At 44.8% G+C, this 18,039-nt stretch overlaps 1 protein-coding gene and 1 long non-coding RNA gene across 2 annotated transcripts; both read right to left on the bottom strand.

The window, feature by feature from the left end:
• Positions 1–2,741: 2,741 nt before the first annotated feature.
• LOC108789374 lies at positions 2,742–8,149 on the bottom strand. Its single transcript, XR_001941397.1, has 3 exons — positions 8,002–8,149; positions 3,412–3,526; positions 2,742–2,845 (listed from the first exon to the last, which is right to left on the bottom strand). It is a non-coding gene; the product is annotated as an uncharacterized LOC108789374 (long non-coding RNA).
• A 718-nt stretch (positions 8,150–8,867) lies between these two features.
• Positions 8,868–15,953, bottom strand: LOC108789355. The gene is made up of 7 exons (XM_018559335.1): positions 15,902–15,953; positions 14,891–15,038; positions 13,939–14,038; positions 9,917–10,017; positions 9,547–9,634; positions 9,057–9,169; positions 8,868–8,934 (listed from the first exon to the last, which is right to left on the bottom strand). The coding sequence occupies exons 1-7, from the start codon at positions 15,951–15,953 to the stop codon at positions 8,868–8,870; spliced, it is 669 nt and encodes a 222-aa protein (XP_018414837.1).
• Between the last annotated feature and the right edge of the window lie 2,086 nt (positions 15,954–18,039).

The raw sequence follows: 18,039 nt of genomic DNA, 5'->3' as shown, positions 1-18,039 counted from the left end.
AGTATTTGCGGTTGTACACTGCCCATCAACCTTACGAATATCGGATGATAACGCGATCGCACACAAAAATTGTATGGGCATCTTTACTATAACAATTGCTACATAAGATGAAGAGCTCATTAAGCATTGGAAGGTAGAGGGTCAGCTATGTATACAACACCTACCAAGCCTATTGCTTCTCTAAAACAATTCCAGCTAGCTGCACTCTGCAATTGAAGAAGCTGAATACTCCCCTTTCCCGGTGGGCAGTAAGTGAAATGTCTGCGGTGTCCATGAACTTCTGGCATTGTCACTATCCAACACTTCTGGGGGTGTCAGACAGCATGTCTTCCGCTGGGGGGACATGGGTCCTCATGCCAGTTGCTGTGTCCTGCAGTACGGTAGGAGAAACCTACCCAACAGGTGACTTTCTATCCAACACGCCTGGAAGTGTCAGACAGCGGCAGCGCACAGAGTGAAGACACAAATGTCACTTGTCACTCACTGGAGAGGCAAGTATTCACCTTCTTCTACTGCAGGGGGCAGCTGGCGAGATATTTTACAGACCTGAAAGGATTTCTTTAGGGAATTTCCCTATACCGTTTTCCAGACATTTTACATAAATGGAGTCCTTTAGTAATTAGGGTTTTGGACATTACACCAAAATTCTTTTAAAATCCTCACTGAATCACCTGGGAGCAGTAGATGACCTCTGCCCATTAGAGTGCTTATTTTTGTATGAAAAAGGTGACTCTCATTATATATCCTCATTATACAACATATTACATACTTTTGACTCATCCTCTCCCACTAAAGTCCTGGTCCTGTGGGAAGCAGAACTGCAGATGAAAAGGAAAAATACAGTAGTAACTTTAACACATCTCTTAGATTCATCCCACCACAACGGAAAGTAACTGTGAGCTACATGTCATAAGGGATAGAACATTTGCTTGCTTACACAGACTGAATCCTCGGTCTGCACCTTTCTGTTGGAGAAGATATCAGCCACAGACAATATTCCCTGACATACGGCAGACCTGCCCTCTAAGATATTGGAAAAAACATCCAAATACATAAAAAAAGATAACATCTATCTCTCTCCATGCACTCAATCCCTGGATTGTCTTTTTCTACAACACACCAACGTCTGTCAGTAAATACAGAGGGTCACCTTCCTATGCACTGGAAACCTCCTACTCTTTCTAGTCAACATATCAAACCTTTTTTAATATATGGATTGGCTAACTTACAGAAAAACAGCAGAATACAACCATGTTGTCCTGAGATGAATAATAATCTTGTGTAATAAATTGCAGCGTATACGTCATCTCTCTTCGTGTTGCCTGGTTCAGTCTCTCTTGTTGTGATATGTGAGCATTGTACTTTTCAGCATTACACTGTGAGCCCAGTGGCACTAGCCCAAAGGGAGTGCCATAGACAGCTTGTACTCACAGGAAGGAGTTGAATGAAGCTGGGAGTCATTCATCCCAGAGGTGGGGTGGCAAGCACAGGCGGAAGAGTGCACAAAGAGAAGCACTGGAGCATGGAGCAGGTAAGCGGCACAGTAATAACTTTTTTTTTTTTCAAATCAGGTGGGCAAAAAGAACTGTGGAAATGTGCTTACAAAGAAATGGGATTTTAAACTAGAAGACCCTTGGTGACAGCTGGCAAATGACAGGTATAGATCACTTTCTAAATGCATTGAAGCAGCTAAGATGTTGTAAGTATACAATTACCATTTACATTGTAAATCCAACTACTAGAAATAGATTGTAATCTCTCACAGACAGGGCCCTCCTTAGTTCCGCCACTGCTCTTACCCATTTTGTTTTGAATTGTATTGTAACTGTAATGTTTTCCTTATATTGTAAAGCGCTGTTGGTGTTATATAAATCCTGTATAATAATAATCTATATATTGATCCGATATCATATATATTTTATGTTTTATTATAAACTCTCTTACATAATTCAGTTTATGCTGTCATGTGTTGGGGAGGGAGGGGGAGGATTGGGCTGTGGTGATTGGACTCTCTGCTCCGAGGAATCATGGCCCTCGGTATCGTCTGAACTTTGGATAATGGGTTGTGATTTATCAGGCAGTTCGTTTTCTTTTGGAGATTCCTCTTCTCCGTGGAGGCGTTCACTTTCAATGTCTGTATACAGAAAAACAGGAAGACATATAGCTTTTGTCTAGAGTTTATAAAGGATGTGTACCTCATGTTGTTGCTTAATAATGACTGACCTGGAAGTTTTTGTGGGATGTTCTCGTCTCTTTGCAGTTGATTAGACTCTGCTTCTTCAGCCTGTTCTCCAGGGAAGTCTTGTTCATTTATCTTTCTGGAGTCCAAATCTGCAAACTATAAGACTATAAATAGCTGAGAAAAGTATGTGGAAGGTTGCTACAGAAATGTAACATGGTAACCTGTCATCTAGAAAAAGTGTTGTCCCAGGAGCCACCTGATGAAGTCAAAATCACTCTGAAAGCTGTCTCTGTGCAGTTTCCTATTTCTGCCAGCAGGTGACGGAAGTAAATGCCTGGTAACAGCACAGTCAGGCCAAAGGAAAAGGTGCCACTATGGAGTATGGTCACATGTTTAGGAGACCTCTAGCTGCCTAATAAAAATAAGTTTGAGTCTCCATTTTCTTAGATCTTAGCACACTGACCAGTTGGATTTCATGAATAATGACATATAGCTTCTGATATCAGGAGTTTATGACAATGGAAAACTGCAACAGAATGAACACTATACTCACTGCATCTGACGGTTCAACTTCTGTCCAGGAGGTCTGTGAAAATCCAGCCGAAGAAGGAGAGTCTCTGCTGTCTGTGCCGTGTGATCTTTCTGTATCACAAACCACCGAGCCTGTAGATAAGACAGAAGCTTTATGTGGTCATACTATATGTACTACAATATATAAGCCAATGACTACTATGTCAAAGGCTAAGGGACCCATTTATAATGGAGAGCAGATAGCACCCCCCCTCACCTTCTATTTATAAAATATATGCCACGGCATAAAGCCTGCAGTGTTGTACAGAGTTTTCTCTGCTTAACACGGCAGAGAGAACTCAGATATTGGAGGAGAGGCTATTGAAATGCTTTGACAGGTTATGTGACCAGGCTCTGCTACTGGCTTTTTTTTAAAGAACTCCTTTTCATTTTAATAGCACTTATGCTTAGCTTTATAAATGTCTTGAAGCCTTTTTGTTTTTTCAGCGGTTACATGATCGGTCAGCTCTCGGTATATAGAGCCGCCGTGTGACAGCTACAATGTCCCACACCAGCTCTAAGTATGGGGAAGAGTCTATTTTACACTCCCAATACTTCTCCTTTAAGCTAATCACAGTCACATAAAAACTAAAATAATTATATTCACCTTAATAAATAAAAATCTTCTATATAGTTATAGTTACGTGAGCTGCATTTACCTGGCGGCTGTATTCTAAAGTTGGGTCCGGCTAGGCCAATATATTTCTTCCACAAGTAATATTGGTTCCTAATGCTGTTCAGATCAATTCCTACATCGTCCAGAGCTTCAAAGTTCTAAAAACACAGAGCATAAGGTAATGAGAGGGTACACTGGACTTGGGATGCTGCCTGTCTGATTGCTCGGTGTCCATGCTCATCTGTGTATGTGTGTGAGCTTGGTTTACGATGACCTTACAAGGTTCCAGTTCACAATTATATGAGCCAAAATATTACATCTTTTAGGCATTTCTAAAACCAAAACTTTAGCTTTCCATAGAGTAGGGAGTGATTAAAATAACCATCAGTTTTCCCCCCGAATTTTGTGTCGCATTGGGGAGATTTCCCTTCATTTCCTGTCCTGGAGACAAAATAGGAAGTTAGAGGAAATATTTTCTTAGCTAGCTATCAACAGAACAGGTACCTTCATAGGAAGATTCCATCTCTGGTGGTAAAAGCAACATTTTGGATTTCTCATCACTCTCTCGTCACCAGGCTAAATAGACAGGGTGAATTTTCCCATTGAGGGCACAAAGAGATTTTAAAAAAAAGGACTGACAGAGTTTCTTACTCTTTATTTAATTATAGGCAAACAGCTCACATTCCAGTAATGGTAGAAGTGTTGACGCAATTTACACGCTAAAGCTTAATTCATGACATCACAGGTGCAGTGTGATTTAAAAGACGCCTAATTAAAGAAGAACTCCAGCCAAAAATATAAAGAAAAAATTAAAAGCCCATTAAAAGGTAAAATAACAAAATCAGCTTTTGTTGCAATATTCAGCTTCAATCCAGAGATTTCCCTCACAGTACTTTTTTCTACCACTAGATGTCCTCATTCTGATAACCAGCATCATTCAACCCATTTTCTGAGAGACCAGATCATCCTGGACCTGTCCTCAGCCTGCGACTGGACAGTGAAAATTTAAAAAGCAGCACCATGAGAAGCTCATCTATCTGCCAGTCTGTGTTCTCCTCCTACCAGCATGCTTCTTCTCACCACATAAACTGATTGGCTCTGTACTCTTTCTTCCTTTACCATTCTAGGTCTGCTGCACATAGGCTGACAACAAATTCAGGTACTCCAATTTAGGAAAAATATTTAATGATGTATTAACGATTAGAGGGCTACATTAATTTGTGTCTTTTATATCTGCCATAATCATTGGTTGACTGCAAAATGCGTCAAAGCTTCTGTGATTCCCGGATCAGTTTGTCTAGAATTAAAGTGTACGTCTATATATATTTATATATATATATATCTATGCGCAAATCTTTATAGAGTTAGATGAGAGTATAGAGTGGACAAAGACTGGTTTTACTGCCATTGGAGGCTCCGTTACAGAGAATCTTTTGAAGTTCTTCTGAAAATGTTATCTAACCAGGCTGTCATACTGATCAAATGGTTTTAGTACTTTCAGACCACAGACATGGAACAAATGTGCACATTAGATGTGCATACTTGTTCTGGTTCACTGACTCAGAGAGTACTGAGGCCAAAAACAAGCCGTGAGCATTATCAGAAGGTCAGGAGCAGCAGCCCTCGTATTAGTCTGATCACTGGCATCATTCCAGGATTCATAAGATATTACTGTTCAGGTTCCTTCCTGACAGTTGTGTATGGCACAGTCATTGATTTACTGTAAATCAGGCTCTAAATAACTTAGAAAGCGTTTCAATCTGTAGGTCATGTGACCAGTAGAGTGACCTTGCTCTTCTCAGTTAGCATTGACTGGTGGGAGGAGCAACATGAAGCCCAAATCTCACATTGCCACTGTTTTGGGACTATGATTTCCTACAGTTATTGATACAGGTGTGAGAGTGGTATGAGCAGTTAACCTCATCTCACGGGCAGGGCCCTCCTTACCATCAGTGGCGGACCTAATAACCAAAGGGCCCTGGTGCAAGATTTTATCTTGGGCCCCCTCCCAAGACACGGGGGGGTGGGGTGCGCAGGGGACCTGAGACCCTGCAGAGCACACCATAGATCCTGCATAGCCCACCTGAGACTCTCTATGGTGGGCTCTGCAGGGTCCCAGGTGGGCTGGCCTGGTCCTCGGGATGCCTTTCCCTGTACCTCCTCCCAACTCTTCTTACCTGCTGCTGCTGGGGCCCGGCCTCCTCCACCCCCTCCCCTGTCACCTCTGCCATGCCGCCCCGGTACAGTTGATACCCATGTAAGAGGCTGCCCAGACCCCTCACATGGGCCATACCCCCTGATGGCAGTGTTCTATCAAAGGTTGTGACTATGTTAGAATGTGTGACCGGTGGCGTGGTCACACGTTTTAACGTAATCCCGCCCAGTTTTTCGGCGGTGGAACAGCTGATCGGTCTTGAAATGTCACTTCTCTCCGACTGCGATCTCACATTCCACCGCACTCACAAAGTCGGATAGAAGTGACATTTCAGGACCGATCAGCTGTTTCAGGGCAGAACGAGTCTCCTGCACATTTGATTTGCGATGCCGATCTGCCCTGGAACAGCAGAGAAAGCGTTGGAATGCTTCACCTATTCCACCGCCGAAAAACTGGGCGAGATTACGTGAAAATGTGTGACCACGTCACTGGTCACACATTCTAACGTAGTCTAAAACTGTGATAGAACAGAGGCCTGTCTGTAATCATTTAATCAGAGAAATAGATTATAATAGGGAACATTACAGTGTAATATTCCCCCATTATATCCCCATTCCCCATTATAATCCACTTGTCTAATTACATGAAAAAGAGCAGTACACAACACCTATCCTAATCTTTTTCTATTTTAAAAGGGAAATATCAGGGGTCTGTTTAGACCCCTAATATTTCCCAACAGTAAAGTTAAAAAAATAAATAAATAAATCGGCTCTGTAAGTGACGCGCCGGGCTCGGGAATAAGCGACGAGCCGGACTCTGGAATAAGCGACGTGCCGGACTCGGGAATAAGCGACGCGCCAGACTCGGGAATAAGCGACGCGCCAGACTCGGGAAAACAGTGGACTTAGCAGTAAAAAAAGAAGAACACTAAGGCCTTGTTCACACCGAAAGCGTTGCGTTCCAGAGCGGTAGCTGCGGAATTCAATGGCACCGCTTCCATGTCCTTCCCCCCCGCCCGCAGTGCGATCAGATGTGTGGCAAAACTTTGCCTGCATTCCGTTCCACTGCAAACGCAAAAAATGGGGCCTGCTCTATTCTTTGCGTTTGCAGTCGAACGGAACGCAAAGTTTTACCAAGCGTCCGATCGCACTGCGAAGTGGGGGCGGGGGAGCGTGGAAGTGGTGCCATTGACTTCAATGCACCCCTCCCGCCCAGAACGCAGGGGGAAGATCACGGTGCGTTCCAGCAGCTACCGTTCTGGAACGCACCGCTTTCGCTTTGAACAAGCCCTTATGATAAACCCTCCCCAGGCCCAGCTACCTGCTTGTTGCTGTTGCCCTAGTTGGTGCAGCCTCAGCCTGGTCAGATGCTCTGCTCCTGCAGAGCCCACACTGGAAGAGCAGGAAAGTGCCGCTCGCTGTCCACAGTGACAGCCCCGGAGCCTCCATGCTGCCCGGTGCCGCAGCATCTACCATGATCGATCCGCCCTGTCAGCTTGCCTGGGGCGGCCAGGGACGGGTCGCATCTCACTCGGCCTGGTATAGCCCCGCCTCGGCCCCTCCTCTTCCACCACCTGACCGTTTTCGCTGTGCGGCCCAGCTCGCCGCAAGGACCGCAACCGGCGCCCTCACCCCATCATCGCCCTTGGGCGTGCCCAGGACCTGACCCCACTGGGCCCCTCCCACAGCCTCAGGCCCCTGCACCGGCGGTAGTTCCGCCACTGCTTACCATCTCGTCTTGAATTGTATTGTAATGTCTTCCTTATATTGTATATACGCTTCCTACATGTCACCAACCTTTCACCTGGACTCGCTCATTATCTAACTCCCCCACCACTCCCGCTCTCCTCTCTTACCCCTTCTGCTCTTCCCCCCTATCCCCTTCCCTTGCAATGTGTCTCCTTCACTGGATCTGTCTCCGAGCAGTGCCTGAAGGGTGGCTTAACCACCACTTTTAAGATATACGATAGCTGTTGATTAAGTCACAGTTGTATGGTTTAATATTTACGTTTGAGATATCTGTACTTATACACAACAATGTATGATTTCCATGTACAGCTGACTTTATTAAGCTGTACGTACAGCTTTTGTACTTTTGTATAAGCTATTCACGTTTGCAGAATTAACAAAATCAATAAAATTGATTAAACAAAAAGACAGGAAGTGAGGTGAACTCTCCCCAACTGGGACATAGATGACAATAAAAACCTCACAAAGAGTTCCAATTCCAACCTTTCCCCACTGTGCAAAACTAAAACTAAAGCTTTAGATGTATTTGTTGTTGCTATAGATGGCGGTCAGTCAGATTTCTTTCTTACCTATACTGCACCGGAATTATGAACAGCACAATCAAATTAATATGGTCGACAAAAGCCATTCTTTCTTCAGACACTTTGATAAGTATGGATTGCAGAATTGTCAGTGCTCTTTGTATATATAGCCTGCAATGCAATGCACTTTGTCTGTAGTAATCACTGACCTGTTCATCCAGCTTGTATAGTGGGCCGCTCTGCGAGATGGTCGGACTGCTGCGGTGTTTGCTTCTGTTATCATGCAAAACTACACGTCGGTTCTCTAGTAACAAACTGTCTGGACCAGAATCAGACAGTGATTCTGAATATAGGCGATGGTCAGTAGATCTGCTCTTGACTCTCATGATTTTCTCTGTGTTTTCCTTTATGGAGCTGAAAAACAGTAGCTGAGCTTGGTGGTCCAAATTTGTCCTGACCTGCTATGTCATATCTACAGGCTTACAGGCAATTAAAAGGGTCATCAAAAAGTGCCGTGCACAATTATGGCAGGCATCCAATCAGAAGTTGTTTCTTAAAGCAAGCCACAGGTTCACTTTAATGCCACCCCCTTCCCCCCAGCAGCACATCCTTTTGGCCATGGGGAACAAGGAAAATATCCAGCACATGATGATATGGGGGAGTATGTGACTCACTTCCTTACTTTAATGTGACAGCATTGGTAGTTAATAATTGCCAAAGTGCTGCCATATGGGGGACATAGAGAGAGTCCTCAGCCCTGTATAAGCTCCAACTAGAATGAAGAGAGCTACAAATATAGCAGCATGGAACTCACCTCCTTACTTTAATGTGACAGCACTGCTAATTGATAATTGGCAAAGTGCTGTCACAGGGGGGCATGGAGAGAGTCCTCAGCCTTGTATTAGCTCCAACTAGAGTGAACTGGAGCTTACACAGGGCTTCCTTTCCTCCCTGAAATATGTGGTTTGCTTTAAGAGATGACTTTTGATTGCATGCTTGGAGTTACTGTACTTTGCACATTGTAAGGCACAGTGTTACCACTTGACCACCTTATATCCTAGCTAGTTGCCCCAATCTATTTTGCATTGACAAGACATTCTGAGACATCTAACACCTCAGTAGTGAGATTGCTGCTAGTAGACCTAAGCAATATAAGAATGGTAGGGCATAGAGGGACATTTAGCTCCTCTACAGCTGGTGTATGCATGAGCTGCTAGTGGCCATTGCATGAGCCAGATATGAAAGGGATAGTGAAATGCCCTACCTTGCGGTCATCCATTTTCTGGTGTGCGCCTGCATCATTATCGGAGAATTGGCAAGGATCAGGTTATGAGGGCGTCCCCCTGTAGGTGGTTTAGTCACTTTCCTAATTTTTGGCTAACCAAACAACATGAATATGTAATTAGGATTTATTTACATACAGATTTACATGTAGTTTGTTAAAGATGGCACAGAACCTTCAAATCCAATAGATCTCTTCAGCAAGTTACATTAAACCAGATCTATATTGTATTAGCCAACCCCCTTTATCTTGGCCCTCCTGCCATTAAAAATAAATATATAAAAGAACCCTGAAATAGCCATCCTAAAAAAATTAAAATGCTACTCTGGGCTCTAATGGTTGCTAGTAAGGCGGCAAAATGCCACATGAGACCAAGTCTTGATTTGGAGCTTACAGAGTGCTCTCCACCAACCCCAAGCGACTATTCTGGGTGCCTGAGTGGCTAATCTGTGTATTAAAGCAACTGACTTACCACATCTGAGTCCCGATTTTTCCTTCTCAGCTCGCCACACGCATCTGCAAATGTCAGTTCTTTAATATGAACCTTCAAAGGTTTTTCTCTAAATGGAGAAATACATACATGATGCCTGATTACTGACTTCATACTTATGTTTTCTAGAAGAATACACAGGAAGCTCTCCCAGAATAAGGACAAAATAATTATCTATGTCTCATGGTCTGTTATTTTAACCCCAGAATATTCTGAACATTTGTGGACTGTGAAAGGAAACCACGGTACTAAGAGAAACTCAAACTAAACAGCTGATGTGCATACAAGCTCCTTGGTGAGAAGTGAATCCTGAATATTAACTTGCTTTGCTGCCTGCACACACAGTATGTACCTATTTTCTTGTTCTTGGGATTTCTGCTGGGAATTTGGCACCCAAACCATCGTCGTGTCTTTGGTCTTTAGATCTTGTGAGCGTAGGTCCAATGTTGCCACCTGGAAAGCAGTGCATTGTGGGTAAAGTATACCAAATACCTCATTATTTTCTAGCCTAATACATTTACTGAAGAAAAAGAAACGAAAAGCAAATTTCTACCTAGCCCAGATGTACAGTTTATTCCCTGAGCAATGTCATTATAAGCGCCTAAATCTTTATTTGCTCGATATTTAGGTTTTGTTACTTAAATTACTAGATTCATGCACCTTAAAGAGACCCTATCACCATAACATTATTAACCATCCACCTAATATTGAGTAGGTTCCCTTTTTGCTGCCAAAACAGCCCCGACCCCTTAAGGCACATGTGTCAAACTCAAGGCCCAGGGGCCGAATCCGGCCCACCAGGCCATTTCCTAGACTTCTACTTTCAGATCTAGGTATTAAATTATTACTAAAACCAGTGATAATTGAATGCAGAGGCAATTATGATAAACATTAGATACATTTATATAGTCTTACAGGCCCTTTGAGGGCAACCATAATGTTGATGCGGCCCACGATTGAATTGAGTTTGACACCCCACCTTAAGGCATAGACTTTGCTAGACCTGAAGGAATGCTGTGGTATCTGGCACCAAGCCATCAGTAAAAGATCCTTTAAGTCCTGTAAGTTGCCAGATGGGGCCCCCATCGATTGGGCTTGTTGTTTCAGCACATCCCACAGATGCTCGATTGGATTTAGATCTGGAGGATTTGAAGGCCAAGTCAACACCTCTATTGTTGTGCTTCATAAACCATTCTTGAACCATTTTTTCAGTGTGGCAGGGAGCATTATTCTGCTGAAAGAGGCCACTGCCATCAGGGAATACTGTTTCCATGAAGGGGTGTACTTGGTCAGCACAAATGTTTAGGTCGGTGGTATGTGTCGAAGTAACATCCAAATGAATGGCAGGACCCAAGTTTCCCAGCAGAACATTGCCCAAAGCATTACACTGCCTCCGCTGGCTTGTCTCCTGGTGCTATCTCTTCCTCAGGTAAGCGACACAAACACACCCGGCCATCCACATGATGTAAAAGGTAACGTGATTAATCAGACCAGGTCACCTCCTTTCATTGCTCCATGGTCTGGCTCTGATGCTTACCTATTATAGGTGCTTGTGGAGGTGGACACAGGACAGCAAGGGCACCATGACCGGTCTGCAGCTACACAGCCCTATCCGCAACAAACTGCGATGCACTATATGTTCGGAAACCATGAGAACCAGCATTAACTTTTTCAGCAATTTGAGCTACAGTAGCTCTTCTATTGGATCGGACTACACAGGCCAGTCTTCTCTCCCTTCATGCATCAATGAGCTTTGGCTGCCCATGACCCGGTCGCTGGTTCTCCGGTTTTCCATTTATGGATCTCTTTTGGTAGGTCCTGACCACTGCAGACCAGAAAAATCACACAAGAGCTGTGGTGTTGGAGTTGCTGTGACCCAGTCATCACAATTTGGCCCTTGTCAAAGTCGCTCAAATTCTTATGCTTGCCCCTTTTTTCTGCTTCCAACATATCAACTTCAGGGACAAAATGTTCACTTGCTGACTAATATATCCCACCCACTCTCAGGTGCCATTGTAACCTAATAATCATTGTTATTCCTTCCACCTCTCAGATCACAATGTTATGACTGACTGGTGTATAAACTTTTATATAGCTGGTGGGGGAAGAGCAAAGGGGAATATCATAGAGTGTCACTTGAGTGAAGATTCTGAGTCTGCTTGGGCTGCTGACATCACATCCAAGATGGCGGCACACGTCAGCAGTCTCAGGGCTTTAGGATGTCTACACAAGGAAGGAAAGATTTGTGTTGAATCTTGATTTCTGTTCTGGTGAACTCCTCCATACTAGGGATACACCGATACCGGTATAGATGACGAGGGAGCATGAAGCCAGCTTCCCGGCCAATCAGAAAGCAGGGCGTCGCATCATTAGACGGCGCCCGGCTTCCTGATTGGACGGCTCCGGCTGGGTACCGGACGAAGGCCGCATTCTCGCTGGAGAGGCCCCGAGGGTGGCAGGCTGCACATACTAAGGTAAGGTAACCTTACCTCACGAGGCCAGCTTCCTGATTGGCCAACTTCCCGACCAATCAGGAAGCGCGTCATTACACGCTGCCCGGCTTCCTGATTGGCCGGGAAGTCGGTTCCATGCTCTCTCATCACAAGTGACGAGAGAGCGAAACCGGGCAGCGTGTAATGACGCGCTGCCCGGCTTCCTGATACCGGAAGTACTCGTGCTAGGCATCGGAGCATTTGGGCGAGTACGAGTACTTGCCCAAATACTCCGAATCGGCTGGCCAGTCTTCTCTCCCTTCATGCATCAATGAGCTTTGGCTGCCCATGACCCGGTCGCTGGTTCTCCGGTTTTCCATTTATGGATCTCTTTTGGTAGGTCCTGACCACTGCAGACCAGAAAAATCACACAAGAGCTGTGGTGTTGGAGTTGCTGTGACCCAGTCATCACAATTTGGCCCTTGTCAAAGTCGCTCAAATTCTTATGCTTGCCCCTTTTTTCTGCTTCCAACATATCAACTTCAGGGACAAAATGTTCACTTGCTGACTAATATATCCCACCCACTCTCAGGTGCCATTGTAACCTAATAATCATTGTTATTCCTTCCACCTCTCAGATCACAATGTTATGACTGACTGGTGTATAAACTTTTATATAGCTGGTGGGGGAAGAGCAAAGGGGAATATCATAGAGTGTCACTTGAGTGAAGATTCTGAGTCTGCTTGGGCTGCTGACATCACATCCAAGATGGCGGCACACGTCAGCAGTCTCAGGGCTTTAGGATGTCTACACAAGGAAGGAAAGATTTGTGTTGAATCTTGATTTCTGTTCTGGTGAACTCCTCCATACTAGGGATACACCGATACCGGTATAGATGACGAGGGAGCATGAAGCCAGCTTCCCGGCCAATCAGAAAGCAGGGCGTCGCATCATTAGACGGCGCCCGGCTTCCTGATTGGACGGCTCCGGCTGGGTACCGGACGAAGGCCGCATTCTCGCTGGAGAGGCCCCGAGGGTGGCAGGCTGCACATACTAAGGTAAGGTAACCTTACCTCACGAGGCCAGCTTCCTGATTGGCCAACTTCCCGACCAATCAGGAAGCGCGTCATTACACGCTGCCCGGCTTCCTGATTGGCCGGGAAGTCGGTTCCATGCTCTCTCATCACAAGTGACGAGAGAGCGAAACCGGGCAGCGTGTAATGACGCGCTGCCCGGCTTCCTGATACCGGAAGTACTCGTGCTAGGCATCGGAGCATTTGGGCGAGTACGAGTACTTGCCCAAATACTCCGAATCGGCACCGATATCAATACTAGTATCGGTATCGGTGCATCCCTACTCCACCCAGAAGTACTACTTTCAATTCCTAGTTGCTGAACCTAGCAATGAGGGATGGAAGGAAAGAGAAGTATGTGCTGCTGGGAAAGAGGGATGAAAGTGATGGTGTTGCTTTGCCATTTATGAGCAGGTCACAGTTTTACTTTAAAAACCTCCAATCTTCCAATTCATTTAATTTTTTTTCTGACACTATATCTGGAACTTTGGTGCCACCATGTTGTATGCATGAGTTTCTGGTGGGGCACACCCACAGCGCCAAAGGTTCAAGTGCTTCCACAGGCTGGTGCTTAGGGGAGTGCAGAGAACAAATGAAATACCAGGCAGATATTAGGAGTCAACACAAATCAATAATAACTTAATCAATATTTTGGGTGAGTGGAAAATGGTTTGAATTTGAACATGCACTGGGTCGGATGTAAGAGAAGATCTCCATACTGATTCTCAGACAGCCCCAAAGATCCAACAGTTTAATAAAATACTTTCCCACTCCATGTAAACCAGCTAAATATGCTTAGGTGGAGTTTCATTTTGTCAGGCTGACACGCTATGACCTACACGCCACCAACACACTGGTTATAACTTACCTGCCAAGGTTTCCTGGTAGATAGGTTTGAGGTCATCCTCCTAGGAACCGCTGTTATTTCTGTGTATGAGTTCATGCCAGGAAAGAGGATCTTGTCCATGCTGTGAGAAAATAATGTTGACAGTGTTTAGGTTACCTTGATGTCAGTCCAACAGTGACAGAATCTACAAGACACTCTTTTTCGCTTAGTATGGCCAAGGTCAGACTAGCAATCCTGTTGCTGGCAAGAATACCAACACTGACCTGCTTCTATGGCATCGTTCCCTTACTGCCCAAAATGCTGCAAGTATCTTGTTCCCCAACAGTGCCATAAAAGCAGGTGACTGATCCTATCACTGGCAAGCTGCCACCAGCAATGTGATTGTTACATAGGCATATGTTCTCAGAGAAAGCTTTAAACATGTCAAATGGAGCACCAGTCCACTTTAAGGGCTGCATTCACCCATCAGGATCCAGGAAAGAGGTGCATAAAGTTCTTAATGGAATACAAGTGTTGTGGCGTCACTGCATTTGTAGTCCATTCATTCTTCTTGCCATCCCTGCTACTAAATATCAGGTCTTTGGTGGGAGGGAGAATCTGCAGGAGCCAGAGCATTGTACTCACTAGCTCCAATGCAACAAAATAGTAAATGCACATTTTTTCTTTTTTGAAGACACACGCATTTATTTTTTTAAATGTGGACTTAACCTTTAGGCAGGTTACATGTACATGTATATGTAAAAAAACTACAGACCGATATTTCCAGTATAATTGTGGAACTGTTGACAAGACTGCAAATTAGCTGTTCTCCAATATAGGAAAATTAAACATGTTAATAGGAGCGCCTTTTGTAAAAAAAAATATATATTATTATTTAGATTAGTGTCAATCTTTGAGGGGGTCTGCTTAGTATCTGGTCCCAAATGCCTGTCCAGCATGAACTGGATACGTGATCTGCACTTTCCACTGTTACCTGCAGGTGTCACTGTTGTAGAGGTTGTACATAGTAGGAGAAGACATTTGGCCAAAGGTAAGTAGAGAAGCTGCACCCTGGACATTAGGTTCATCCGGCAGGGTCTGGTTAGGTGGCAACATGGTTATACTCAGCACTGGCAGTCCAACTGTTGAGAAATAATAGTCTTATTTATTGCAGTGAGGGAACAGGTAACAATATTAAAAAATAAGGTACATTTGACAATCACAAATGTTCTAAACTTGGGAATGAACAGGTGCTGACTAGGTAACAACAATGGGCGTAACATATAAAATGTTCAGTTGATATTAGGTAGTTTAGGTTGCCAATATCAGCCAACTTGATGGCCCTTTTCTTCCTCCTGACACAGTATAAAAGAAAAAAATAGTTCACTCATGACCGAACCATTTCTGTAGAAATATCTAAGAAAACGTACATTATAGGTCAGAAGCTTTGGATTTTTAGAGGGAGTGTCAGCACAATCCGCTGGTCTGCAGGCACAAGTGTTCTTTGCTTGCCTGCTTTGTGCTGAGATATTAAATGGGTCGTCCATCTCACTGGCTGGAGGTCAGGCAGCAGGGTTCTTTAAAACCAGCAAAGTATTAACAAGGGACATTGTCTGAAATGAGCTTTAGGAGCAGACGGCAGACACATTTTCCCTAATACAATCCAGATATTTATGCAGCGGTGATCAACTTTCCTGACACTGGGGGTTTCAAGTGTGACCCCTGAAATCACCAAGTGCCACCAATATTCAGAGTATGTGTTGTTACAGAACATTCAGAAACATTACAGTATATGGTCAGCAACTGCGGGCATGCTAAAGGAGATGGCCATAGACTCTGCATGTATATCCTCATCACGGACCAGACCAGACTGGAAAGACCCACTGATGGGGAGCAGCAGCCAGGGCTGGACAGATATTGCCAGTACACTATATGGTTAAAAAATAAAATTGCTGTGATTAGCACAAACTAGGCATGTCACATATTTAATGGATTGCTTTGTTACCTGCAAGGGGTCCCTTCATCAGCCAAAGTGACATGACATAGACTGTAGACATGCTACAGGAGTGGTTGGAGGACCTGGTGCAAGAGACGGTTAGAGGCTGGGAATATGTTACAAGAGACTGCTACAGATCACTGCCATTAGAGCCTCTTTACAAACCAATACTCCCATATTGGTGCTCCCTACACCCTCCCTAAAGCTGCTCGTTTTTGTTTGGGTGCTCGAGTAAAGCCGTTTTATTTACCTGATCCCCACTCCTGCCAGCTCCCTCTGCTAGACCACTGCTAGACCGGTTCCCACAGTCACTTAGCCCCTAGGTTCTGGTGGTCTAAGGATCACTGATGTCATCACGTCTAATGCAGGATCCAAAGACCTGCATTTGACGTGAGGATGCTGAAGGACATTCCACCAGCTGGAGCAGAAGGGGAAAAGCTGACTGCTGGTGGAGCAGGATCAGGTAAGTAAAACTACTTTACTCCTAAACAAAAATGATCACTTAACCCTTGCAGTGAGGTAGTAGTCTCACTGCAAGGGAACTTTTTTGTTGGCCTGGAGATGGGCTTAAAAAACTACTGCTGCTCCATTAGATATTCTGCTCAGCACGAACTTTTATAAAAGGTCAGAGGGAAAAAAAATACAAAGAAAGAGCAAAGGAAATGGACAGCACAGGAAAAAAAAGAAGAGAGTGTGGAAGAAACAACCATTTAACTAGCAGTATAATACATCATTTTCAATCACTGGCCCAGGGTAACACCTAGGCCGAGAAAGGGCCACATATGGCTCCAGGGCCACCAAAGGTCTTAAAGGAGAATTATGAGGTGAGTGCCTTTCCCTCACCTCATAGTTCTAGCCGACCTGTGACAATGAGACTGTCACAGGTCGGCTCAGTAGATCGGGAGGTGAGCGAACACATACCGGCGTTCGCTCACCTCTCGATCCTGTCACGGCTCTCTGCCGTGACAGGGGAGAGGCTGGATTCCCCCCTCCCCGCTCCGATCTTCCAGCGCTGACTGGCGGAACGGACGGGGGAGGGGGCGGGTACAGCTGGCTCTGCCTCTAGATAGGCAGAGCCAGCTGTCAGTCACGCAGCTGGGCGGATCCCGGCATAATTGTCGGGATCCGCTCCGGCTGCGGCGTCTCAGTATACCGCGAGCTGTAGCTCGCGGTATACTGAGCTTAGGGTAACGGGAGGACGCTAGTTTGTGTCCTCCCGTTACCCTAAGGAGAACTATGGGGAAAAGCCTTAACCCCATAGTTCTCCTTTAAGACTTCCCATGCCTTGCAGCTACATATAAGTTTAAGTAAAAACTATGATATGATAAGATCTTGAAATAAACTAATAATGCTCAAAGTGCGGAAGTACCTGGATCAGTTCGGGGAGTCCTGATAATGGACCCCAGTGGCCGATATCGAGGGTGACCCTGTTTGAGCCTCCTGTATGTCACCCAGCACTGCGGATGCTGACACACTGGTGTTTTGCATAAAGTCTCATCCAGCTCTGTTAAGGTGGCCTGAGCAGTCGTCCAATTAGCTTCAGTTTGCTCAGTTAAGCTTTGAAAATTAAAGATAGAAGCTGATTTGTTGCCATGGGCAACTGCTCCAGATTCTGTCTACTCCAGGTCTGATCAATTCACCTTAATGTGTTTGTATAATCCCAATTAGATTTACCAACAACAATGTAGTGCAAATACTTCCCTATATAATCTATTTAATTTATAGCCAGGTAGGCAGGTCCTCATGATACATAGTTGATGAAGATGAAGGATGTCGTACATTCAGCTTGTAATGTGTGTGCCAGCTTTATACTTACAGACCTCAAATGTGTGGAGATCTGGGTGCCAATGTGTACAGCCTGAAGCTGCTTCTCCTCCTGTACCCCATTCTGGGTGTGTTTATGTCTGTAGGGTCATTCCATAGAGGGCAGATCTGAGAACTCCACCTTCAGTTTTAGGTGAATTGACTTTTTTAAAATCATTATAATTGTGCAAATGGACTTACAAACGAGTGATTTCCCTTCTTATTTCCCTTTATTTACTTCATTTAACAGTCTGTACAATGTTGGGGTGAGCTCAGTGTTCTCAGGATCTCTCTGAAAGACCTTTTGTCACCTTCACCTCGGCACCATGGGGGGGGGGGGGGGG

The sequence above is a fragment of the Nanorana parkeri genome, unplaced genomic scaffold (assembly GCF_000935625.1).
Source record: "Nanorana parkeri isolate BGI_ZX_2015 unplaced genomic scaffold, ASM93562v1 scaffold389, whole genome shotgun sequence".
Lineage (NCBI taxonomy): Eukaryota > Metazoa > Chordata > Amphibia > Anura > Dicroglossidae > Nanorana > Nanorana parkeri.
Note: the sequence above shows the minus strand (reverse complement) of the source record. Positions and strands in the feature narration are given on the sequence as shown.